At 43.0% G+C, this 26,769-nt stretch overlaps 1 protein-coding gene across 5 annotated transcripts in view; it reads left to right on the top strand.

The window, feature by feature from the left end:
- CNKSR2 (connector enhancer of kinase suppressor of Ras 2) overlaps nucleotides 1-26,769 on the top strand; it is a 1,692,689-nt gene that overhangs the window by 1,267,919 nt on the left and 398,001 nt on the right. For all 5 annotated transcript variants that reach the window (XM_085622481.1, XM_085622480.1, XM_085622479.1 and 2 more), the window contains one exon: nucleotides 23,658-23,731. In XM_085622481.1, coding sequence (XP_085478607.1) covers nucleotides 23,658-23,731 — 74 coding nt within the window. The remainder of the gene's footprint in view (nucleotides 1-23,657; nucleotides 23,732-26,769) is intronic.

Genomic DNA, 26,769 nt, shown 5'->3' with positions numbered 1-26,769 from the left:
CGCCACTGGGCGCATTTGCAGAGTGTTGCTGGGAGCGGGCGGAGGCTCCGGCCCGATCGCGGGTTTTTTTATTTTATTTTTTTAGAAGGGGGGTTGTGTGGCCCCCCTTCTTTTTACTTTTTTGGGCCCTGGGGACCCCATCCCCCAGGGCCTGACCCCCATTTAAAAAAAATATTTATATGAACAGGAAGGGGGCCATGTGGGCCCCACTCCCATGGCCAATTCCGACCCCGGGGACCCCATCCCCCGGTGCATGGCCACATATATATATATGTTTTATGGAGGGGGCAGCATGGCCCCCCTCCTGAGCCCTCGATTGGCCCCGGGGACCCCATCCCCCGGGGCCAACCTTTATTTTATTTACATTTTTTTTGGGGGGGCGGCCCCCCTCCCGAGCCACTTCTAGCCCCAGGGACCCCAACCCCGGGGCAGGCCCTGTCCGTTGGGGACCGTGAGGGAGCCCCAATGCCCCCACGGTCCCGCCGGCTCCCTGCATCCTGCAGGAGCCGGCAATGCTTTTCCACATGGGGAGCTGCTGACATGCAGCTCTCCTTGTGGAAAAGCAATTCTGCTTTGCTTCATTGAAGCAAGAGCAGGTTTCCCTGCTCTCGCTTCAATGAAGCAAAGCAGTTTGCAATGCCAGGGTGGGAGCCACGCGGCTCCCGCCCTGTCATTGCAAACAGCAGTGTCCCGGGGGTGGGCACCCCAGGACACTGCAGGAGCCGGCCCTTTGGGGTGGTGGTCCACAGGCCCATCAAGGGCTCCAGGAGGGGGGGCCGCACGGCCCCCCTCCCAACATTGGCAAAGCCCTGGGGAGGTGGTGGTCGCCAGGGGTCCGTTATGGACACCCACAATTAAATACTTAGTGCCCCGAGGAGGTGGCAGTCCCCAGGGCGTGTGGGGGGGCTCGAGCCCCCCACACAGTTTCTTTTTTTTTCTTAAATATGCCCTGGGGGTGGCGGTCCCCGGGGCTGCGGGGGGCATGTGCCCCCCTGCAAATATTTAAGAAAAGCCCCAGGGATAGTGGTCCCTGGGGCCAAAGGCCCCCATACATTTAAAAAAACAAGCCCCGGGGGTGGCGGTCCCCGGGGCTGTGGGGGTGCCATCTGCCCCCCGCAAATATTTAAGAAAAGCCCCGGGGGTGGCGGTCCCCTGCCTTGGGTGGGCCTTGGAGGCCCCCATACATTTAAAAAACCAAGCCCGGGGGGGTGGCGGTCCCCAGGCTGCGGGGTCCCCCCTGGGTCCCCACAATTACAAAATGTCATGCCCCCGGAAATTGGCCCACCCAGGAACTAAATAATAACGAAGCGCAGGAGCCCGCGCTTCGTTTTTTTAATTTTCATGGCAGGATCCGCGGATCCTCCGCGAATTTTGCCGATTAAAAAAAAAAAAAATGCTTTTGTGGGCCCACTAAGCAGGCCTAGGGTGTCAGGGTGTTTCTACCCTGCCCCTTTTCTTGTCTTTCGCGTTTGTTTTTCTTTTTTCTTGTGACTCGGTTCTACCGAGTTACAAGATGGCTGCCAACACTTCCTGGTTTGGAGTGTTGACAGCCAATTAGAATAAAGCTCATGGTCGGGAGGGTCCGCAAATACACCGTTTTTCTAAATATCAAAACTGTTATTTTTTTATTTTCTCCGCAACTACTGAACGGATTTACACCATTTAACAAAAAGGTCTCTTTCTGAACCAAGGGCTACCTTTATGCCAAATTTGGTGTAATTCCGTTCAGCAGTTCGAGCTGTAGCCGTGTCTAAAGTTTCCTATGGAAAATAACATGGAGAAAACACGTTTTGGGATGCCACTCTTTTCTCGGCCCCCGCTTGCCGAATCACCCCGAAACTTTCAAGACAGGAGCTAACCGGAGCGCCCCACGTGTTTTGAAAATTTCGCAAAGCTTCGTCATCCGGCGCCAAAGTTATTGGGAAAAGAAAAAATGCTTTTCCTATGGAAACTAGGTCCTAACTATAACTATCTACTGGCGACCACCAGTAGATAATATATATATATAAGTCGTTATCTTGAGGTGGGCCGTATACCTCGTGGGCTCAGAATAATGCTTGCTCCCAGCTATGAGCAACCAGACCCTAATATGCTCAAAGAGTGGGCTGAATGTAATTTGGACTTGTCACTCAAGCTAGTAACCATTTTAGTTAAATATGCTGAGAGCGATCGCGCTGCGCTGCAAGTCAGAATCGATGAGGTCAACAAGGAAATTCAGGCATTGACTAGTACGACAGACTGTACCAAACTCAGAGAGGATATGACTTTACATCTTCGTAAAGAGGAAGAGATAATAAAAAAGCGCAAGGCATTCAAGTTTCAGCGCGACAAGATTGATTACCAGCAAGGTCGCATCTTCACCTTCGCAAGGAAATTTGATGCTATCAAAGCCTCCCAAGCGCCAGTCTTACATCCCTCCTCTGGTCAAGTCCAGGGTGCCATGCAAACCTCTCAACTGGCATCATCAGTCTCCGACCTCAGTTCAATACCCGATAGCGATTCTGACACGGAGCGCAATAGGAATGCGGCGCATTTGGGGTTTACCCGGTTCTCCTTGGCACAAGAGGTGGACTGTTTGCGGCAAGATCGCCGCGAAACCTTGAGACCCAGAAGGCAAAATCCCAACAGCGCAAAAGACTCAACCAAAAGCGCAGATGGCGACGACAAGCACATCGCAAACACCAGGCCAAAAAGGAAAAACAACAAGAGATGGAACAAGTAACTTCAGTACCACATCAAGTTACAGAGTCCATAGAACCATCATCTGTTGTCAACCTTACTAGCATGCAACTAAGTCCGGCTGAGATCAACACTTTACATCTTGGTCTCTCGTTTAGCCCAGGCAGCAACTTTAACTACTCTAAAACCCGGATCGATTTATATAAATTTATCCGCAAGTTAAAGCTGCAGAAGCACTTCTTACTCAATCCTAACATACGGAGACTCAGTCTTACACCTATGTTGGACATGCAACAAGGATTGATTGCTAACGATCTGGATCTTATGCAAGACCTTCAGCAGTTGAGATATGAGGGCTCTAGTTCTGATTTTACGGAAGAACACCTAACCCTGAATGTGCCGGGTCATACCAAATTCAAACCTAAATCTACCTTCACGCCTTTGATGCTGCATGATAACATCGATATTTTTCACGAACTTTCTGTCTCAGGGATCAAAAAATTGTACTCATCTACCCTGCGTGAAAAATTTAAATACACAGCACGGAACAATTGCTACTTCCAACTTGTCAGCAAATTGCAAGCCGATAACAACATCATCATACGTCAATCTGACAAGGGGGGTAATGTGGTGCTTTGGCCTAGAGACCTATATCTGGAGGAAGCCCACAGTCAACTTAATGATTCCCTTTGTTACAGACGCTGTGATGCAGCTACAGTGAAGGTAGCCAGAACTGAATTCTATTCCCATCTTGTCGCCTGGAGGAGTACAGGATTACTAAGTCAAGATGAGCTGAAATTTCTTAAAAATGACTTTCCAGTAATTCCTGTCATGTATTTTATTCCTAAGATACATAAGAACTCTGAGAAGCCACCAGGCAGGCCAATCATCTCGGCACGAGGTGGACTTTGTGAGAATACCTCTGTATATATTGATGCCTTTTTGCAGGAACATGTTAAGACTTTGCCATCATATGTGCAGGATACAAGTGATTTTTTAAGGAAAATAGCCGGGTTTAAGTGGGACCCCTCGTTTTGGTTGGTTACACTGGATGTAACCTCCCTCTACACCAGCATCCATCATTCTGATGGTGTAAGAGCAGTCCAGCATTATTTGGGAACCCGACCTCTTCATATGGTTAATCACAACAAAATGTTGTTAGCTATGATTTCCTTTTGCCTGCACAACAATTTCTTTATGTTTGGCAATCAATTCTTTCAGCAGGTCAGAGGTGTTGCCATGGGGGCCAGCTTCTCTCCCAGCTATGCCTGTCTCCATATGGGCCACTGGGAGGAGCTGGTCCTCTATGGTCAACATCGTGACATCCTGTTAAAACATGTAATCCATTGGTATCGTTTTATAGATGATATTTTCATGGTTTGGCAAGGCACAAAACAGCAGATCCTTGACTTTATCGAGGCTATCAATTCCAACACCCTTAATCTTGGCTTTACTTCAGACATTAGTCAAGATAGAGTGTTCTTCTTGGATGTTGAAATCTTCATTGATTTTGGTAAACTCAATACACGCCTCTTTAGGAAACCCACCGCGGGCAATACGGTTCTCCATGCCACAAGTCACCATCCCGTGCATCTTATTTGCAGCATTCCCTACGGGGAGATGCTGCGTATCAGGCGCATCTGTAGCACAGAGTCTGATTGCCTAGCGGCACAATATTTGAGTAAATCACGTTTCCTAGCGAGGGGCTACTCTGCTTCAACGATTGACAATGCCATTCGCAAGGCTAATTGCTTGTCTAGAGAGGAGACTCTGATCAACAAGGGATCAATTGCTACACCTGTTCACACCAGGGAACCAGTTAGATTGATCTGGACATACAATCGTCAACACCAAGCACTCAGAAACATTCTGAAGAAAAATTGGAGCTTGGTTTGTAATGACCCTGTCATTGGGGATCTAATGGCAGCTAGTCCAAACATCACCTTCAGGAAAGCTCGCTCTATGAGCGATGCTTTAGTTAAATCTAGTCCTGAGTTAGGTTCCAACACAACCTGGATGCAGTTTTGTAAAGGCTTCAAAAGATGCCCCAACTGCAAAGCGTGTAGACAGGGAGTCAACAAGACGCAGTACACGATCCCGTTCTGCGAGATTCCTCGTTCCATCACAAAACCACTCACTTGTAAGACTGAGTACGCGGTGTATGTGCTGGAGTGTCCGTGTGGCCTGCAATATGTGGGCAGTACCAAGTTGCAGGTCCACAAACGGATACTCCAGCATATACGGGCAATAAATGGTAGTGATGCATCTTATCCGGTGGCACGCCACTTCAAAGAACTACACAACAACAAGAGTGAACTATTAAAGTTCTTTGTCATTGATGCAGTGCTCCCTTTAAGACGTGGTGGCAACAGAGAAGCATTGCTTCGTGCCCTAGAAACGAGGTATATCCTCGAACTAGACACTAAGACACCGCAGGGCCTTAATTCTAGTGAAGACCTCTTCACTTGCCTTTAAATTGGGTTGTATTAAATTTGATTCCCTATGTGTTAAGCTGCATTGCGTGTTGGTCACACCTCCTCTACCCACTGTTGGTTTTAATAAATTTAGATGGCACATCTTTAGATATATTTTGTATTTTATATGTCTTCTCTGCATCTAGACATACTTTGACACTTGTCAGAATATTGGTTAAAACATGGACTAGAACAAGGGCTCATATATATGCACTTCATAGTAACCTTACATGTTACTTTAGGACTTGTAGGTTGCACTGCGTCTCCAAGGCAGGTATGAGTAATTGTGCAAGATGTCCTGGTTGACAAATCAGTGCTCAAAGTGCCAGGATGCGTCTAATTCAAATTTGTTAGATTATACCCACTTGGGTTTGATATAACTTGCTTAACATTGCACATTGGATGTTCACCTTGTATTTTTAGGAAAGCATCAATATTCAATTCTGTTATAAACAACTTTATTGCTTTCTGTTATACTTGCACGAAATCAAAGAACAACATATAAAAAAGTGTTGTTTTAAGTTATTTTAACATAAGTTACTTGCCAGTATTGATGAAATGATTTTACCATATAATAATTTTACCATATGAAATTTGTTCTTCAGTATTTTAACTGTTTGACGCAGATGCTTTTGACATTATTGCCCTGTTGTGACGTTATCCAAAGTTTAAGTAACCTTTCTATGTCTATTTATGCAGTGTTTGAATTAGCCAATTGTGTCATTCTTATAATCAGCATTTTGCACTTTAAAAAGCGAGATCACAACTCCCATGGCATCATGTGATCAAGGCCTCTGGTGAGGCTGAAACGCGTCATGCAGGCGGTGCTGTGAATTTAAATAAAGAAAATCTACTCACTCGCTATCAGGGTCGGTTTCCGTTTGTTCCCGCTCTCCTTCAGGATAGTTGGTGTGCAGGAGTGTTCCAGGCGGATTCCTCGTCATATATATATATATATATATACTTTTTTTATATATATATATATTGTTCCTCGCAAATCCAGAAGTCTGGTGCTTCTTGCACGGCAGTCCCAGAGGGGTTCCGGTAACCCATGTATCCAAAGCAATTCTCTCCAGTTAAGAATTTAGAACTTTTGGGACACCCAGGGATGCTTCAAGAGTTTATTCAAGCAAAATAACGCCTCACCGACGCGTTCCGCTTTTCAGCTTTGTCACAGTGCGGTAAAAACCTCCATAGTGCCGTATTTACACACTAGATCAATGAAAGTATAAAAGGATATTGTAACAACACAATATTGCGAGTCTATATCAGCGCCATATTGGAATGTACTGTTTTTGATTATTTTTCACAGTATATATGCCACAATATTTCATAAACTCTGCTTTTGATGTAACAAAACAATTGGAAGTGGCATTTGCATTAGATTTCATCTGCTGACATTACGTTATCCATTCAGTACAGTATTTTAGTACATATATATTGTATCATTCTCTAAGTAAGAGAAACATTCAATGTGCTTAGTGCTGTAATCAAATGCCCTCTAATATCGCAAAACAGGAAAATATATACAAAAATTGCCAATTATCGACAAACGCCTATTGATCTTAGATTCACATACACATTATACTTGAATTCAAGTCTAATGTCGAAAAGACCAGGGCGATGTCACATTGATAATTTATTATTGAAAATTAATTACAATATTGAAACTGCAGTCCTGCCTAGATCCCAATGTTGAAATGGAACATCTTATGCTGGATTTGGGGATCAATATTGGATCCGCCAGCCTGAGTGGTTTTACACTTAAGTCTTGCGCTATTCCTATTACAGCCCACGATAATATAGATAGCTTTCATGAAATGGTTATCCATGAGCTAGTCAGAGAACTAAAAGTGGGGGATACAATGATAATTTAACAACTGAATTGAGGAAGGCTTTGAAAACCTTAAAAGAGGATACCTCCATTGTAATTAAAAACAGTGATAAGGGAGAGAATGTGGGAATTATGGAGGCCAAGAAATACAACCAGGAAGTTATGAGGCAATTGCAAGATGTGGGATGTTATCAGGCTATTACACTTGATGAATATCATGCCTGCGTCAGGAGATTTCAGCTACAACTCAAGTCTAGTCATGATGCATCTACTTTAGATCAGGATGAATTTAATTTTTTAAGATCAGAACATCCCAAGATCCCTTTGTTTTATTTATTGCCGAAAGTCCATAAAAGATTACACATCCCCCCAGGGAGACCCATCGTCTCCTCGAATGAGTTTCTTGGAGAACACAACCATATACATTAACTTGTTTCTCTTTCCCTCTGTCAAAACATTACCATCCTACTGTAAAGACAGTGGAGATTTCCTCACTAAAATTAATGACCTCGCATGGAGTGATTCTTACATCATCATTACTCTTGATGTAACTGCCCAATACACCTCGATTGGCCATGATTTAGGAGTGCTAGCATGCGAGTACTATTTGAAAAAGAGATCAGCATGTTTTCTGGAACACACGCGAATGCTGTTGTAGATGATTCGTTTGAAAGATAGCATCTTCATGCATGATGGAAGGGTGTACAGGCAGACTATGGGGACTGCTATGGTCACCTGCTTCGCCCCCCAGCTTTGCCTATTTGGTTATGGGCTGGTAGGAGAAGTAGTTGGCCTGGGCAGACGGAAATCCCAAATATGTACAACATACACTGGTCTGGACCCGTTACATCGACAATTTATTTTTGCTGTGGAGCGGGTCCAGACAGGAGGCTTAAGAATATGTGAAGATCCCCAATGACAATCCCCTACAATCTGCATTTCACAGCACAGATGAGATTTTGTAGCCAGGGACAGGAATTCCAAGGGCAGGTACGTAAAATGAACGAGAGGTTCAGTAAACAGGGGTACCATTCAAAGATGTTGGCTGAGGCTAAACGCAAGTCGTAGAGTGTCACTAGAAATCAGCTGCTGTATCCTAATGATAGAGCACCTAAGGAAGGGACAGCGGCCAGACTTATCACCTGTTTTAATGAAATGTACCCAAAAATATATCAGATCCTGAGAAGACACTGGCAGGTAGTCAAAAGTGATAATGTATTTGGCAAATATTTACCTATGGCACCTCCAGTGACATAGAGGAAAGGGAGGACATTAGGTGATAATCTGACACATAGCTATTTTGATGGAAGTCGTAAACCAGAGACATGGCTATCTACCATGAAGGGGTTCTATAAGTGTAATGACTGCAAGGCCTGCAGAATGGTGAAAAATATCCTCACATTTAAATCGAATGATGGACATACAAAAAAGATAAATGGTTTTTATAATAGCAATACTGACAACTGTATCTATGTACTCAGCTGCCCTTGTCCCCTGATGTACGTGAAAAGTACTAACTTTCCCCTGAAAAAATACATCTTAGAGCATCAGCGCCAGCGGCAGCCAGACATAAGCCTGTGATCCACAAATGAAGTAGACATTAGAGGGCAAAGCCAAAGGTGGGCTATTAATCGCACTAAGTTGGAAGGTAAAATTAAATCTGCTGTCCCCCACCTCTAACTCTCCCTTTCCCTGAACACAGAAAGCAGCTATGGCGCTGACCACAGACACTGGTATTGGCTTATCCCTAGTCACATTACGTTCTTGGAATGAGCAGAAGTACTCAGAGGTATTACATTTATGGAAATCGGCCATTTCCATTTGAAGCCATGTGCTATTCTTCACCTTATCATACAGGAGTTTGGGGACAAAGTACCAGAGATGTTAAATCCTGCATTACCTATGGGAATAAACCCATGATGGAAGTGTATAAAATAAGTCACAGTGTTAGAATCAGCAGGGGTCATAACCTGACGGAAGTGGTGGTGGAAATCGTGGTATACCATTACAAGCAATTCGAACCAGCCCTCACAACTTCCAAGGTATGACAAAGGCATGGACAATAGATTATCTCTCTTATGAGTAACTGAGGGGAGCAGCCCGCAAACCCAACAATTTGTCATGTTCGATACATTAAGATATTGATGCAACATTCGTATAAAAACATTATCAGCATAAGTCTTGCGGTGTTCTCCTTTGTGAGGGGCCAAAGTAACAAACGTGTTCAGCGGGAACAGGTGCTGTCCCAACCAAAGAGTGTACAGGACACTTTTCCTCCAAGAACCAAGATATTCCTAGCACAAATATTAATGCAATTGCAATTATCACTGCAAAAACGATTTTACTTTTGATGGACCAACCCCGCTCTGGGCGTGGAGGTGCGAATGGCTGTTCTTCCTCAGTAATGGGCCGAATACATTATAAAGCAAGGGAAGGGGAATTCAATGGAACTGATGACAAAGGAAAAGGGGGCAGTGTTCCCAGTGTCTGTCTGAGCCTCACTGGTAGACTCCTATTGTTCATCAACGTTGGTGCTATTCGATCCTAGCTCTTGAAGAAATCCCACGTCACACAGGATAATGTACCCCCTCCAGGGGAGTACGTTTGATCTATCCTGTCCAATGTCTGAACAATGCACCAATCTCGCCTCGTCCTAAAATACCGTTAATACTTAGGCAAAGTACACCCTGACTTGCACAGTCCATCCCTGCTAATCTGACTTCTCCTTTTGTGCACTGTTCCTCCATCAGTGGCGCAAATTGTACCCAGATACTCCAGACACATAGGGGTCAGTAAAAAGGGGCTCAGACACAGAGGGGCCAGTGGATAGGGGCACTGAATTGCCTTAATCTCCAGGGCACTTCTGCATTTAGTACCTCATTTTTCTCGGCCTCGGTTTGGGTCCACGTTAGCTTGACATCCGAAAAGGGGACAAATCGTGGGACTTGCTCCCACTACGAGTCCCCTATTCCTTCCTTGATCCACTGATCATAGGGCAAAGATAGAGGCACTCTGCGGCAGTGTTGACTATGAATCCAGTTCTTTCTGCCGGTGACCTTCACTGCAGTGCGGGTGGCAAGGAGGACATGAACTGGTCCCTTCCACCTCGGCTCCAAGTTCTTCTTCCTCTGGAAATTCCAGATTAGAATAAAATCACTTGGCCGAATATCATGTTCTGGCGGGAGAGAATCCTTGATCTGTTGGTGAATAGAACTCAGACTTTTAGTTAACTCATACAGATAGTCTACTAACAGAGGATATTCAATTTCAGAAAATCTACGAGGATGCGGGACGCCCCAGACATTTTCCGGGCACCCGAACATGGCTTCGTAGGGTGGCAGTCCTCTCTTAGAATGCGCTGTGATTCTTGTGGACAAAGGGGCTAATTGTAAAGCATCTTGCCACTGCAAACCTGTGGTCTCCTGAATCTTTGCCAATTTCAGTTTGAGAGTACCATTGTACTTGTCAACCAAACTTGCGGGCTGGGGATGGTGTGAGGCATGAAACTTCTGCCTGATATGTAGTCCCTGACAAACTAACTGAATTACTTTAGCATTAAAGTGACTTCCATTTACACTGCACATCAAATGGGGCAAGTCGAAGCGAGGAAAGAACTTCTTCAGGAGTACTTTTTCAGTCGCTATGGCTGTGTTTACTTTCGTGGCCTCGACCAATTTACTGAATGCACAAACAACCACTAACACATATTTCAAGTTATTGACTCAATCCATCTCTATATAATCTATTGGGTGGACTTGAAAAAGGAAAGTGGGAGGTGCAAAATTACCAGGTGGCGTAGAGGTACCTTTTCCAGGATTGTGCATCATGCACACCATACAATATTGACCAAATGAGTGGCAGGCAGTCTTTGGTATATTATCATTTTGCCATATAGGATCCAGGAACTTACAAATACCTTTAGCACTGATATGAGCTGGCCCATGCGCCAAGGTGACTACGGGATCTATCTCTGTTTCCCTGACTTATCAGTCCAACACCCCTCCTCATCCAAACGTGCTGTGCTTTCCTGCCATATTGCTAATTCCTCAATCGTTGCCTCACTTTGTATCTCCTTGACACTCTCCAGTGCATCCTCAAACATGGTGGCCTCGGGCACCCACCTAGCAGGACCTACTACAAACATTCTTTTCACCTTTGCTTGGGCTCTCTCCTTAGCTGTCTGATCTGCAAAGGCATTCCTCTTACCCACATCGTCAGTAATTTTCTCGTGGGCACTGCACTTCACTATCGCTAATTTCTTGGGGGGTGTCAAAGCCAACAAAAGCCTATGTATAAGGGGGCATGCTGGATGTAAATTCCATGGGAAGTGAGAAACCCTCTCTCTGCCCAGAGCAGTTCAAAATTATGGGGGACTCCAAAGGCATACTGACTGTCAGTATAGATATTGACAGCAAGTCCCTCACTCAACTCACAGGCTCGAAAAAGGGCAACAAGCTCTGCAGCTTGGGCCGACTGATAAGGGAACTGGTGACGTCTCAACTACTGTGCACAGTGTTGTGATTGCATATGCAGCAGTTGTAGTGCCATCTGGTAACTTAAAACAAGATCCATCAACATATAGTTCCCTTTTGGGGTCAGATAAGGGAACATCAGTCAGATCTACCCATCCTTTCTTCTCTTCCTCTGTCTGGAAGATACAATCATTTATGTCAATTTCCTCACTCTCAGAAGGAAGGTGTAGCAGCGTGGCTGGATTCAGAGTGGCACATCTTCTTTTAATCATCACATGTGGTACAAAGAGAGTTAGCTCATAACCGGTCAGACATGCACTAGTGAGGTGATGTGTCTTGGTCTTGTTAAAAAGGTTATCCACAGCATGGGGGACCATGACTGTGAGGTCAGTATCAAGTATGAACCCACCTGATTTCCTTATAGAGTGGGCTACAGCTGCAACCGCTCTTAGACAGCTCGGGAGGGCTATTGTGACAGGGTCAAGAAGAGCAGAAAATAAGCACACGACCGCAGCTCACCTCCAAAGGCCTGTGTTAAGACAGAAAGCGCACAGCCAGCCGTCTCGTGTACGTACAGCACAAACGGCTTTGCATAGTCAGGTGTACCAAGTACAGGCGCAGAGCAAAGCGCAACTTTAATTTGCTCAAAAGACTGCTGACATTCAGGCGTCCAAGGTAAGGGTTCATTACGAGTAGTTATGGATCCATTGACGACAATAGGAAGTAATGTCAATAAAAGCGCGCACATCCCTCTGAGTTTTAGGGATAGGCATTTTAACAATGGTACTGATGCGCTCAGGGATCAATCTCCTACTCTTCTTCGACAGTAGGTAACCTAACCTGCTTGGGAGCCCCCTAAGACCCAGACAGAGGTGAGAGCCTTTTCAGACCTCACTGCTTACTACAGGAGATGCATCAAGGGGTATTGCATCAAAGGAGGGGAGAAAGAAGGAGCTGTGATCCATTCAGCTTCCTTAATCGTAATTTCGATATCAAATGGGAATGGATCACATGACCTGAGTAACCAGGGTTTTACAAAATTCGTGCAGTGTACTGTCAAAAAACCCTTATTCACGTATACAAGTCGAATGGCGATGTATCTTGATTCTCCGCCTTGCTCTTAAAAACGTGACAAATGGGATTTCTTCAGAACCTAAAAAGAAGAAAAGGTGGTGGAGACAGTATTTTTTGGGGTCTCTATTATTCAGGGTGTGTTGACCCGATTCTCAAGTGTTCAGATAGTTCCTTGAGTCCTAAATTACGGACTCCAACGGGCAGCCAGAGAGCTGGTAACCTGCTATTTTGCAGTGTACATCGACTTGTGCTGACGCTTCCTCCAGGCAACCAGAGGAAGCGTCAGCACAAGTCGCTTGACCCACGAAGGCAACCACAAGGGCTGAAACATGTCAACCTTTTTTATGAACATTTACAGTGCGTTAGATCACTAACCAATCTTCCCACACACGACATAGTTTTTAATGAATCTCGAACCCAGACTGATTAAATATAAAAATCTGAATCTACGAGTTTTAAAAAAAATAACTTTTTTGAGACCCACCTCACGACACACTTTCACTTTTCTCTGATCACTACTGCAATAACCAGTGGTATACCTCCAGATGGAGGAAGCATACAAAAAACTAACCCTATGATGATGCTGTCATGTTTTTATGAGCAAGGCGGAGAATCAAGATACACCACCATTCGACTTGTATACGTGAATGAGGGTTTTTTGTCGGTACACTGCACGGATTTTGCAAAACCCTGGTTACTCAGGTCAAGTGATCCATTCCCATTTGATATTGAAATCAAGGGGTATTGCACCATTGTTGCTCCCTTGACAGAGCTGACTTCGAGGAAGCAGTAACATCAGGTGATCTGGACGGAGGTATGCCAGAAGCCTTTGATGTCCTGAAGGAGGCCATGTGAACAGCACCTATGCTCAAGGTCTCTGACTTCTCCCACAAACTTATTGCCCAGACAGACACCTCAGAGCATGGTGTAAGGTCTGTGCTCTCACAGCTAAATGAAGAGGGCCTAAAGCAACCTTTAGCCTTCATCGGCAGGAGGCTACTTCCCAGGAAACAGAGGCGGACCGCAATTGAAAGGAAAGCCTTTGCTGTGATGTGGTTGCTGAAGAAGCTAAAGCCATACCTGTTTGGCACTGACTTCAGGATTCAGGCAGACCACAGGCCCCTAAGATGGTTAATGCAGATGAGGGTGAAAATCCCAAACTGTTAGATGGTCCATCTCCTTACAGGGAATGGACTTTACAGTAGAGCACCATCCTGGAACAGACTACCCCAATGCTGATGGTCTCTCCAGGTTCTTCCGTCTTAGTGAAGAGAACTCCCAAGGTGTTGGGTAGCTCTCCCCACTATCAGCTGGGGGGGACACGTGTTACACATGGCATTCTTGGCATGGTTTCCTATGACTTTTTTGCTTCTTGACCTCCTGTTTTACTGGCTTAATTTTTGCTGGCTTCACGATTGTGAGCACTGCAGGTGCTCTTTCCCTAAAACATGGTAACATGGGCTTATCTACAATTGGCATATTTTATTTTATTATAAGTTCTTAGTGAAGTGTACTACCTGTGCCCAGGGCCTGTAAGTTAAATTCTACTAGTGGGCCTGCAGCACTGATTGTGCCACCCACTTAAGTAGCCCTTTAAATATGCATCAGACCTGCCACTGCAGAGCCTGTGTGTGTAGTTTTAAACTGCCATTTTGACCTGGCAAGTTAACCAACTTGTCAGGCCCAAATCTTCCATTTTAATACATATGGGTCACCCCTAATGTAGACCCTGGACAGCCCCAAGGACAGGGTGCAGTGTATTTGAAAGTTGGATTGTACTTTTAAGTTTTACATGTACAGGTAGCGAAAAACTCCTAAATTCATGTTTCTCTACTGCAGGGCCTATATTGTCTATAGGTTAGCATTTTGGGTACCTTATTCCATTTTATAAGTGTGATTTCCAATTGGGACAAGACAGAAATTCCGAGTTTGTATCTCTGAACTCCCAATTCAAAATCACAATTTATGGAGAAGTCAGATTTTAAATTATAATTCTGAAAATGCCACTTCTAGAAAGTTGGCTTTTTCTTACTTTAATCATTCTGTGTCTCTGAATGCACATCTGGGGTGGGTGACAGCTGGGATTTGTGCATTCCCTCTAAACAGTCACACACAAAGGTAGCCGAGGTGTGACATTCACATCCATATGGCCCATTACCAGGCTGATGGGACTTTGTGAGCTGAATGGGATAGAGGAGCTAACACTTGATGTGCCTGTCCCGACACAAAGAGCTGCATACACACCTGTAGTGAGCCTGGACTCAGGGTAGGAAGGGCAGATACCATGTGGACTTCAAATACTTCTCTTTGAACTCCCCCCACTTCAAAGGCACAACCGGGTATAAGTTCTGGACCCCTGACACCACCAACTCAGTAGACTCTGGACCTGAGGACACTCATTTCTGGATTTGCTGAACTTCTTCTCTGCTGTATCTGCCCTACTGCCTGCTACCCCTTGCCTAGTGGTGAGAAGAACTGGACCTGAATTTCTACATCCCAAAGCCAAGTGACTCCAAGGGCTTACTTGGTTTCCTCCTGTCCTGAAGTCTCAGGGACATCAAAGACTTCCTAGAACTCTGCTTCAGCTGCTGGACTCTGCCGACTGCGAGTCCTGCCTTGCCAAGAGATTCCAATCTGGCCCTGGGCCTTGAAAGGAGGTTCTGCATCTGTTTTGTTCACAAACCCACACATCACCTGCTTTGGCCGGTCGGAACTGATGCATTGGCCTTCAACGTCGATGCAGTGCCACTTCGAGGACATGCCTGCATGGCTGGATGATGAAGTGGGACCTGACTGTAAGGCTCGATGACGCTGCATCACTTTCATTAGGAGGGGTTCAATGATGAAGGGGGGCCCAACAGTGAGGTTCAGCAACAACTCATTGCCTCCACAGCAAAGTGGTTCCAGGAAGATGTGGCACCATGTGCGAGGCATAATGATGACGCATCTGCAGGACTGCATGACTTGGAAATAACGTAGCTGCTCCTTGAAGTCAACGCATCCTCTGGAAAGGTGCTGTTTACAGTGGGGCCTGCATAGCTTCTGTACCCGACTCACACTCCATCGCAGACAGCGTGACTTTTCAGATGTGACCCAGTCCAGCGTGACCAGATAGCCCTGTTTGGTGCTTTATGACACTAAGCACTTCAATTAAAAATATTATTTAAAAATGCATAACTCCAGTTCTACTTATTGGATTGTTATCGTTTAGGTCTTGTTTTGTTCAATAAATGAAGATCTATTTTTTTAAGCTATTATGAATTCTTTTGTGTAGTGTTTTCACTGTTTTACTGTATTGACTAAAGTAGTGACAATAATAAGCTCAGTGTTAAATGGGGTGTACACATTGCATTCTCAATTTGGTGAAGCCCAGCTAATTCATCTTCTCTGGGCCACACATGAGGCAAATGGAAATTGAGATTTTCCTAACCTTGGTGTCCGAAAGGCTAGATTTGATTAAAGACTGTGAGCTGAGTATGCAGCCAAGTAAAACAAAAACTGCATCACCCAGAAAACCTGGAAAAAGAACTACACACATTGCAAACACAAGAAGATGATGGACGGTGCGCTGAAACCTTTCAGACACTCACCCCAGTCACAGTTCTGGGTTATATCCATCATCGTCCTTTAGCTCACTTTACCACCCCAGTTCAGACCAAGCCATGTGCAAATCAGTCTTGACCCTGTTCCTCATGGGAACAGTCCAACCCGAACTGCCAAGCCAGGTCTTCCCTGGACTGGAAACAAGCATACTGGGACTGGTAATAGGATAACACCCCTCATCAGCCAGGCTAGCTTGAATCCAGTGGCAAAGTGAGCAAGGGGCCTACGTCTGGGAATACCCTGCCAACTTAGGACGAACAAAGCAAACACAAGGAGATGATGGACGGCGCACTGAAACCTTTCAGATACTCACCACTAGTCCAGATCTGGGTTGAATCCATCATCGTTCTTTAGCTCACTTTACCACCCCAGTTAATACCAAGCATATGCAAATCAGTCTTGACCCTGTTCCTCGTACTAACAGTTCAGTCCGAACTGCCAGTCAGGTCTTCCCTTGACCAGAAACATGCATCCTGGGACCTGTTTTGGGGTAACCCCTCATCAGCCAGGCTACATTGAATCCAGTGGCAAAATGAGCAAGGGACCCACATCTGGGCAAAAGAACTGCAAACAGTGACATCATAATAGAACCACCAAGGGCACAATGAGTAAGCCAATAATTATCTTGACTGAGAGCGACACATCCTGTTTTCTTGAAGCAAGTTAATTAATATGAGGCATGGAAAGAAACAACAACACTGAACCAAATGAAATTAGTAAGGTCAATAAATCCGTAAGGCAGTCCAACAGTAGTCGAAGAAACATCTTCCAGATGTAAAGAGAGGATCCATGGAGATGTCCAGTGGGTTCCACTGCAGAAGAGATTCACACAGGATTAAGTGGAGGTAGAAGCACCGGAGGATGGCGCCAGAACTGCAGAAAAACAGATCAGGGTGGGTTAATGACAAAGTGGTGGGATAATACTCGTCTCTGTGTCTTTAATAACATCTAGCCCTCCTGACACAAAATCTAAAAATATATCCATTTTATTACAAGACTGGAGGTTTATATTATGCTTGTTCAAAGCATTGCAATAACAGAATCAAATATATAGGTTATGGTTTACAATAAAAAGTTCCAAAAGTATTAACATTCGACCAGTCAGCAGATTTGAGGATGTTGTGAAAACTAACACCTGCTCAAAAGGCACAAGAGGCCATAGCATCTATGGCAGCATGGGCTCCAGAGAAATCAACATTAAGACCAGCCAAGGACATGATTCATTTTACCCTGCAAGCTAAAGTAGGAGAACCAGTTGGTTAATGGAGGGAGATTTCAAATCCGAAGTTAGTGAAATGTACGTTTTTAGACAAATTCTTACACATAATTTTGATTGAGAAAGGAAAAAAGGAAATTGAATTGTAGCTAATTAGAACCTGAAAAGAAATAGCAAGGGGAGACTACTGGAAGGAGGACACATCTAAGGCACATGTCAATGAAATTAAAGATAAAATAATTGTCAGTTTTTCAGATAACTGTTTGAGAGAAAGATACACATGATCCTGCCATGAAATAAACGTATTTAACACCTAATTAACATCCCACAATGTATTGTATTTGGGAGCCGGAGGATTACCATATCGTACTCCCTTTAATAAAGGACATCCTAAGGGATGTTCACCAGTGGTTCTTTCATACAGTCTTAAATGTTCATCAAAAATGGCTGATCTGTAAGTATTATTCGTATGATGGGCCTTTCCTTGAGACCCTAGCGAGGCTAAGAAGTTGACTACTAGTGTTACATCTGCTGAAGTGGGATCTGAATCCCTGTCCATACACCCGCTATACCAGGCAAACCAGGCTGATTTGTAGAGTTTAGAAGTGCCAGGGGCCCAAGATTGTTGAATGAGGTGGCTAGCATCCTCTTGAATTTCTGGAATTCTCAAGGAAGACCCGAAAGTCTCTAAGCCCTTTGGAATCAAGTTGTGTCGAAGTCCCTGAAGATTGAGCAGCAGATCAGGGAAGTCCGAGGCCAGCTCCAACAGAGTTGGATACCAAGGCTGAGCTTGCCAACAGGGAATGATTAAGCCCAGAGATGAAAACTGACTGCAAGCCTGAGCCAGGACTCGTGCAATCATTAGAAAGTGAGAAAAGTGTAGAGAAGAGTCTGCGGACAAATTTGGAGAAAAGCATTTGTGGCCAGATATTGAAATGGCCTTCAACTGAAAAAGGAAGAAAGTTGGGTATTGACTCGAGAGGGAAAAAGGTTGATTGACATATTTCCAAAGATGAAAGAAACACAATTGAATACCGAAGGATGCAGCCGCCAATTACTTGAACCTTGAAGATGTCTGGATTACCAATCCACAACGACATTCAAGTTTCCGGGGAGATAAACTGCTCTGACTGAGAGATTTCATTGAAGACAATATTCCCATAGATGTTTGGCAAGATCCACCAGAACTTTGGACCTTGAGCCCCAGAGTTGATTCATATATCTGACCACTGTTAGGTTGTCCAACCATAATAGATTGGTGCATTTTGATTTGTCTTTTGTAAAGAATTGGATGAAACAGGAACCTGCAATAACCTCTAAAAATTTCTATGCAAGAATGACTCCTGACGGGACCATGTACCTCCAGTCGAGTATTGATCGCATCGTGTACCCCAACCTGTCTGACTTGCATTGGATTCTAAATCAAGATCTGCAGAAGCAGAGAAAATTGTGCGCCCGCTCCAGGCGTCTCAGTGAGTCAACACCACCAAAGGAGTTCTGCTTTGGACTCTGGATTCGGAAGAAACGGGGTCTGAATAAGTGAGACCTCTGTGAAGATGTCACATTTTTTTATCTTTTCAGGTCCCGATAGTGAAGTGGACCCAGAAAAATTCCCTGCATCGAAGAAACCAGACGACCCACAAGACAGGCTAAAGATCTTAGAGAAAAATGAGTAAGAGTTAGGGAATGATAGATCATCTTTTTTATGAGAGCAACCTTGCATTGAGGAACTTGCAGAACTGAACGAGAGGCATCTATCAGGAAGCCTAGAAATTCCATCTGACAAGGAGGAACCAGGGCAGACTTTTGAACATTTATAACAAAACCTAGTCGAAGAAGCAGATCTTGGCAAATATGTCAATGAGAAAGAACATCATTCTTGTCCTAGGCTATAATCAGAAAATCGTTGAGGTATACAATCAGTCTGTGCCCTGAGAAAGGCTACAACAGGTTTGAGAATCTTGGTGAAATACCAAGGAGCTGAAGAAAGTCCAAAATGAAGAGCATTGAAGCGGAAGAATGAAATCCCCTACTGGAATTGAAGATATTTTCCGTGAGAGGGATGCGCCGGATTTGAAAGATAAGCATCTTGAAGATCCAGTCTGGCTAACCAATCATCCTGGAGCAAGATATCTCTGAGGTGAAGAAGAGTTTCTATTTTGAAGTGATGATGCACTAGGAAATTGTTAAAAACTTTTAGGTATAAAACAAAGCAGCATTTGTTGTTCTTTTTCTGCACCAAAATGATGGTGCTGAGAAAACCTGTGTGATCGAACTCTGTTTGTTTGATAGTTTGTTTGGTCAGGAAAGATTGGATTTCAACCTGAATCAAAAGGGACTGGTCCTGAGAAAAAGAAGAGGGCGAGGAAGTTTCAACTAGAGGGGGCTGAGAGAGTTCTATCTGACCCCCTTGAATCATTTGTATAATCCAGGGAATTGTGATGAGAGAAAAGCATGCATTTAGACAAAGTGCTACTCTGCCTCCTACGTGAGGAAGGCCAGAATTGGAAGTCTTACCTGAAATTGTTCTCTTTTGTTCCTATATACCCTGAACCAGAAACCTCTGGAACACCATGGATAGAACTGGGGTTTGTAGTCAAGCTAGCCGTCGACCTGGGACTGCTCGTTGTAAAAGCCGCTGTTGATGGATTGTCCACTTGTGGGATAAGGGCCGGCAAAGTGACCCCTACCTTTGCCGGTCCTGGCAAAACCCGAGAAGTGAACATTTTCTTCTGGCATAGTTGAGCCTTATCCAGCATGGCAAAGTGGAAACATAAGTTCTTTAATTAAATAAGAGGCTGGTAACAAAAGGTCCTTCTTCTTTAATTGCAAATCTACTAAGTTTAGGGTCTATTTTAAGTAGCATATTTTTTCACTTTTCCAGCGAAATGTGGGTATAGGCATTGACCAAAATGCATATAGTTTGTTGGTCCCAATTAGAGGGAGTATCTACATCGACCTGTGTGCCTTCCATTTTAGGCTCTGTGACAAGTCCAATATTCTGGTCAAAGGATCAACCAAATTCAAAATCCTACCTTGACAGTTGGACGTGACCCTGTCAACTGCCTTCTTTGCGTCTTCCCATACTTTGTAAAAACATTAACATGTTGGAATCAATAATGGGAGCAGAAGTAATGTTATTTGGAAGAGAAGGGCGGGTACATTCAGACTTTAACTTATTTCGTGATGATTTATCGAGAGCGTGGCGAAGATAAAAGGAAACATAATCTGCCACATTCTCTGAAGGGAACTACTCAGTAGAGTTGGGGTTGTCAATAAGAGAGGGATCAAACATGGGTTACCCAAGAAGGTCCACTAAATCATTAGACACTGGATGGGAAACACCTCCATCATTAGGAGAACTTTTCTGCTTTTTCTCCGAAGGGCCATAATTAGTAGGATCAGAAAATCAATCAAAATTATGTGTGTCAACCAAGACATCATCATCATCATCAATGTTTTTTAAATAGGTAACTTGAAGAAGGGAGTCCAGAAAATGAAATTTCTCTGGTGGGAGGACCAATATTCAAAGAAATGCCTTTATGAGACACGCCAGCAATCGCTGCACATTTCTTGCACCTTTTTGAGGGACATTCAGTGGGAGAAGAGAGCCTTTTAGGAAGGGATGCTTCAAAATGTTTGGATACTTCCAGCTTAGAGACTGCTACAGCCTGCTAAACAGAATCCTCAATAAAGGATTTTAAATTGTCCTTAAAAACCTTAGTGTCATCTTCCTCAGACCTAGTGAGTAAAACCACAGGCTAATAACTTTAAAATCATTAAAATGTGGGAAAAAAAACAGTCCAAAAACTATTTTTGTCAATAAATTCCACTATTTCCACAAGCAGTAAGGAAAAGGTTAAGGAATGAAGGAAATATAGCCTTTAGTGGACGACTCTGAGAAGAAGGGGCGTGTAAAGTAGAGTTGCCCAGATGATGTGGATTGCACACAGGAGGAGCAATGCAAGAAAAAAGAGCGAAACCACGTAGCAGATGAAAGGAAATATTCTAAAAAGATCTGAATCAATGCAGGAGGCAGGTGGAGATGATCTTATAGCGGGAGAAGTGAACTGTCAAGTGTTGAGGCCAGAAAAGTCTAACAGCAAAATCCCTCTGGAGAAGAAGCACATTGCCTGAGAGCATGCGCACACTAAGGGGCCGATTCCGATCTCGCTCGGAAGGGCTTCGAACGCGATCCGGACGTAAAAAGTACGAGCCGTACGCATGTTTACCGACTGACTCGTACAGCTGTTCGAGTGAGCAAGTACGATGCGAGAAACGCAAAATCGCCGACCGACTCCTTTCCGGGTCCGAACCGCTTTGTACGCCTCATCCGTAAGCAAACCGTGCCGTGCAATGGAGGCGAATTCCGTCCGAGCCAGTACGATGCACGGGTCAGACAACCGGATCGAGCCAGAGTTTCCGGCTCGCAAAACGTCCAGGAAACTGTCTTTGGGGGTCCGCGTCAGACCCCCTGTCACCCTCACCTTTACAACTCAGACACAAGGGGAGACCCACAGGCATGCACGGTACGGATGGCACCGACGTGTACCCACTGTAGGGGGTGCCCTTGTGTGAGACATACCGATTCAGTCAATGGGAGCCCATGTACGCGTCGTACGACCGGCTCCCACTGACTTCTATGGGAGTCCGACCGAACCGAGTCCGGCAGCATGCGGCCGTATCGTATTCGCTCGGTAGGAGTGCAGGAGTCTGGCTCGGTCGGAAAACACTCCAGATCCGGCTCGGCCCTTTAGTGGTGAGAGAACCAGCAATGCAATAAATATCAATAATAAAATAGTAATAAAGGCATACAATGAAATATATCAGAAAATACCTTCAATGTGAAATGGAAATCATGAATACAATGCTTAGCAGCAAGAAAAGAGGAATTGTTGCTCTCAGACAAGATAATTATTGGGGTACTCTATTTGGTGCCTCTATTATGATGTCACTGTTTGCAGTTCTTTTTCCAGATTTTCCAGGTATTATAGTTTTTGTTTTACTTGGCTGCTGTTAATAAAGAGCAAGAAAACACAGCATAAGATGAGCCTCCTGTTTTGTAATAACATTCTTTCAGTTTTAAGGACCATTTATGAGGTTGTGAAAAATGCTTGGTGCGGACATTAAATATCCCTAAGAAGACAGCAGCTTTTGGTGAGAAATAACACAAAAGACTGCATAAGGTCTTGAGTGGCTGCTAAATCTCTTATACCGTTTTTTTTTATACAGGCTCAAGAATTGACTCACAAGTGTGAGATTCGGTTTCATTTAAAGATATCTCTGATTAGTTTAGGATTGCAAATACATGGGGAGATAATGCAGGAGCTCAGACGACACTTAAAAAAGTGTGCCACACTTCCACCAGAAATTCAACCCTTTGTTAAAAACAGAGCCAGAAACCATTATCAGCTTACAGGCATCTAGGCCCTTCTATTGTTAGATGTTATTGATTTTTAAAGCCACTATTCAGCCGTCCCACAGCATGTCAATGTAACTGGAAAGGCTGGGAGTGTTCAGGATAAAGGCAGATAAATTAGACAGAAGAGACATATCTCATGATACAAATATAATACAGACATGCATCTTAACCAGCAGCGCTATCACTTAAGGTATAAAGATATTAGAGATGTGTTACCTAGGGAGTAGAGTTATCTTCCTGATTATAGAGAAGTTACAATTGTGTATTTCTGACATAAGAATCAGAGTTCTGGTTAAACTGACGTTTTAATGGAACACTTATAGCAGTACTTACAATGGTGCTATCTTTAGGTCTGGAGTTAGCCAATACTTGATTTTACTAAAATTATATACATATAATCCTATTACTTATACAGTCTTTCAGCCAGCCCTCTTTATCCATTGTTTTTGTGTCATTCATATTCTTCTTCCAACTACTACAGTGTGTGGCAATGGGTCAGCCAATGGCTAACCTTACTGTGAGTGGTGGCATTCTGCCCTTTTACGAGAAACAAATCCAGTATCCAGTATTTCTTTTAATGGGCGGGACTACCATGGTAATATGCGCTTTTTGAGACATGAAGATTTTCATCTTTTTTTTTAGTTTCACAAGGGGCTGACAGATTTCCAAACAATAAAGATTTGCAAAAACCATGACAAAACAAGCAATGACAAAGTCAAAAGTTTGGCAGCCACGGCAGGACCCTTTGCTTTGCCAATGCTTGTTACTGTTGTCCTGTTAGGGAGATGGTATGGGGCAATTTCTCAGATAAATGTAAATTCTTTATCTTCTACATCAGATTTCCAGTTAAATGAAGACTTAACCAAAATATTGTTTATTTTAGGAAGAAAAAGCCGAAGGATTCATTAGTTTACCTGAATTTAAAATTGACCGGGCCAGCGAATGTCGAAAAAAATAGTAAGTGCATTGATAACTATGTATTGATGACATTCATTCTGATAGTATTGGTTATTTGTTAACTGTATCAGCAGCATATCGCAATTTTATGGATGTGAATTCGTTTGTAAAGATACAACTTCATTTTTAATGCATAGTAGAGGTTTTAATATGTGACTTTTCCTTCTAAAATATAATCAACGAGCAAATTGAAGATGCCTATCATCGCTCTAAGTTGGACTATTTTAAATTCAGTTCCAATTCATGGCACGTATCTTTAGGTTGTTACTATAAGACTTATTTTTAGCCTTATGATAGGAATCTGATATTAAATGTTTGATTAAATATGATTTGTGAGGAAGGGAAGATACAACATGAATACCAAAAAATATTCCGGGCTATTTAGCAAGTTAACTTACATTTATGAGTAATTTACACATGCAATTTACTTTGACACTTTTGATTAACTTTACTACTTTTGGCTATTCACAGTGTAAAGTTACTCAAAATGTAGACTTACTCCTCTCCTCACCATGACAAGAGGTGACGCCAAATTTACAAGTGTTAGTTACTATTGCCAAAAATGAAACATTGGTAAGTTCTGCACCACACATAGCTAACCACAGCTATTGCGACACCTTCCCATAGAAAATAATGGAGGTAGGGCTTTAAAATAAACCCCAAAGAAAATATTGTTAAATTAAATTACATTATTTTGATATAGTTAACAATGTAAATAAATATAATTTTCAATTAAACATAATTTATTAAAATATCAGTAAATAGTACATATTTATTATTTTATAAACCTTTTTGAATTAATAAATTAATGTAGCATTAAGTTGTATTAAAATATATGTAAATTACTTTTAATTAATTCTACACTCCACATTTAATAATTGTTGATGCATAATAAAATTATATTTTTTTCCTTTAGGTGGGAATTTATGTTTTCATTTAAACATCAGAAAAAAACTAATTTATTTACTGTATTTTAATTCATTAAATATTTAATCAACACAAAGTTAATATGCTGTAGTTTATTTCTATTTTTTGTACATTTAAAATAATTATATGAAATAAATTGTCATTAATATTTAGCATAAATATATTTTCATAATTTTTTTGTAAGCTAAATAAACTTTTTTACATGTCCCTATATTTTACCATGGGGAGACTCCACAGTCGGGCTTCAAATCTTGATATGTTAGAATATAGGGAAATGAAAAAACTGTATAATAAATTAGCTAAAATATGTTGATATTAAAAACTAATGAACATTCAATATGTGTTATTTTAAATGTAGAACAATATATTAAGTGCTACAACAATATTACCTTAATTTTGAATTACATATTTCAATAAGATATATATATATATGTATTCATATTTTTTATGATTTAAAATAATTTTATTTTATTTAAAACTATTTCCTACCTCCTTTTATTTTCATGGGCGGGTGTTGCAGTACTAGTGTTTGGCAAGTGTGGTACTGGACTTATTCTAGCTCTGAGCTTGAGTAATTTACTAATGTTTTGGGACCCTTTTACCGGTAGTAGCTCTAGAAGTGCACTTTGGGCCTCATTTATGGCATTTTTGCATAGTGCAACGCAGCAAGGCACCTTGCTGCGCTGCCGTACGCCAAAGTGAAAGGGCAGGAATGCACCATATTTAAGCAATACGGTTCATACCTGTCTTTCTTCCTGCACTCGCGCTGTTTTAGCAGCCTAGCGCCAACATAGGCAATCTTGCAAGGGTGCCTCCATTGCAGGCAGGATTGTTTTTGTGCAGGAAGGGGCTCCCCACTGCACAAAACAATCTTACAAGACACTTTAAAGAGGAGAATACGAGGAGAAACAAACATATTTCTCCTTGTTAAGCCTCACCTCGGAAGACATACTGATTTGATACTTCCCCAGGTTTACATCATTTTGTAAATCTGGGGCAGCATCACATTCCATGGGTGTTACATGGGTAAACCCACTGCAATGCCCATGGAATGCCTCCCGGGAGCATAGTAATGTGATGAAGCGATTTGCTCATGATTTCTGAAGGGTTGTATGAAACAACCACGCATTCTTTTTCTATGCATTCCTTAACAACGAGGGCGAACAACTAATGCGCCTGAACCACGCATTCCATTTACAACGCAAGTCGTTACAACGGCTGGTCTTAGGGGGTGCTGTACCTTAGAATAGTAAATATTACTATTCCAACTCCAGTCACCATAACAGTAGGGAAAGCATTGAACTTCAAAGTCCAACGCCCTTGACCTTACGCATGTCGTTGATTCCTCCCACATTGCAAAGGTAATGTGTTGTTCGGCAGTTGTTGTATTTGCCGTTTCCCTTTCTGAAGCCACTCAAAGCCATGCAGGGCAGCTTTGCGTGGCTTCATAAATCTTTATGAGAGCCCTGTGTCATGCATGCTCCACTTTACGTGGTACAAAAGTTATGCAGGCCTCTCATAAATAAGCCCCTTTGTGACTAGCAATGTGCTTACTCTTTTGTGAGTTGGTGCATGTCTATCCCTAAACCCCTCCCTACCCATGCATATACCCCTCCTTACTCTTCCTAAAACCCTCTATTTAGTAGTAAGTATGCTCCTTTTTCCAGCCAATACCCCTGTTCTTAGATGTAAGGATATTCCCCTAGAAAAGATAGCAGAGGTGGAGATGGATATTTACACTGGAAGGTTTGTGAAAGCATTTTGTAGTATTTTAGAGGTACTATTCTACTACTACTAAACGTGATACAAAATGCTAATACCTATTTTTATTGAAATGGGCTTCGTCATTATCAGTTGAATTTATTAAACATTTCATTCCCATGCTTCGTAGTGAGCGTGTGTGTTTTTATGTGTGTGTGTGTGTGGACATGCATGTATTTTCGTGTAATAACTACACACCTGAAAATTGCAGCATAATCGGTTCAGGTTTCTCTCAGCCTGCAGTAAATTAAACCTAATGTCTCCTGATGATTTTCTCTGCAACTTCACAGTAAGTGCTATTTTACAGCTTTCCTTAAAGATCTGTATTCTGTACCAAATTTGCCAGCCTA

Source organism: Triturus cristatus, chromosome 8 (assembly GCF_964204655.1).
Source record: "Triturus cristatus chromosome 8, aTriCri1.1, whole genome shotgun sequence".
In the NCBI taxonomy this organism is placed as follows: domain Eukaryota; kingdom Metazoa; phylum Chordata; class Amphibia; order Caudata; family Salamandridae; genus Triturus; species Triturus cristatus.
The sequence above is the reverse complement of the archived record's forward strand: the minus strand, read 5'-3'. Positions and strand labels throughout refer to the sequence as shown.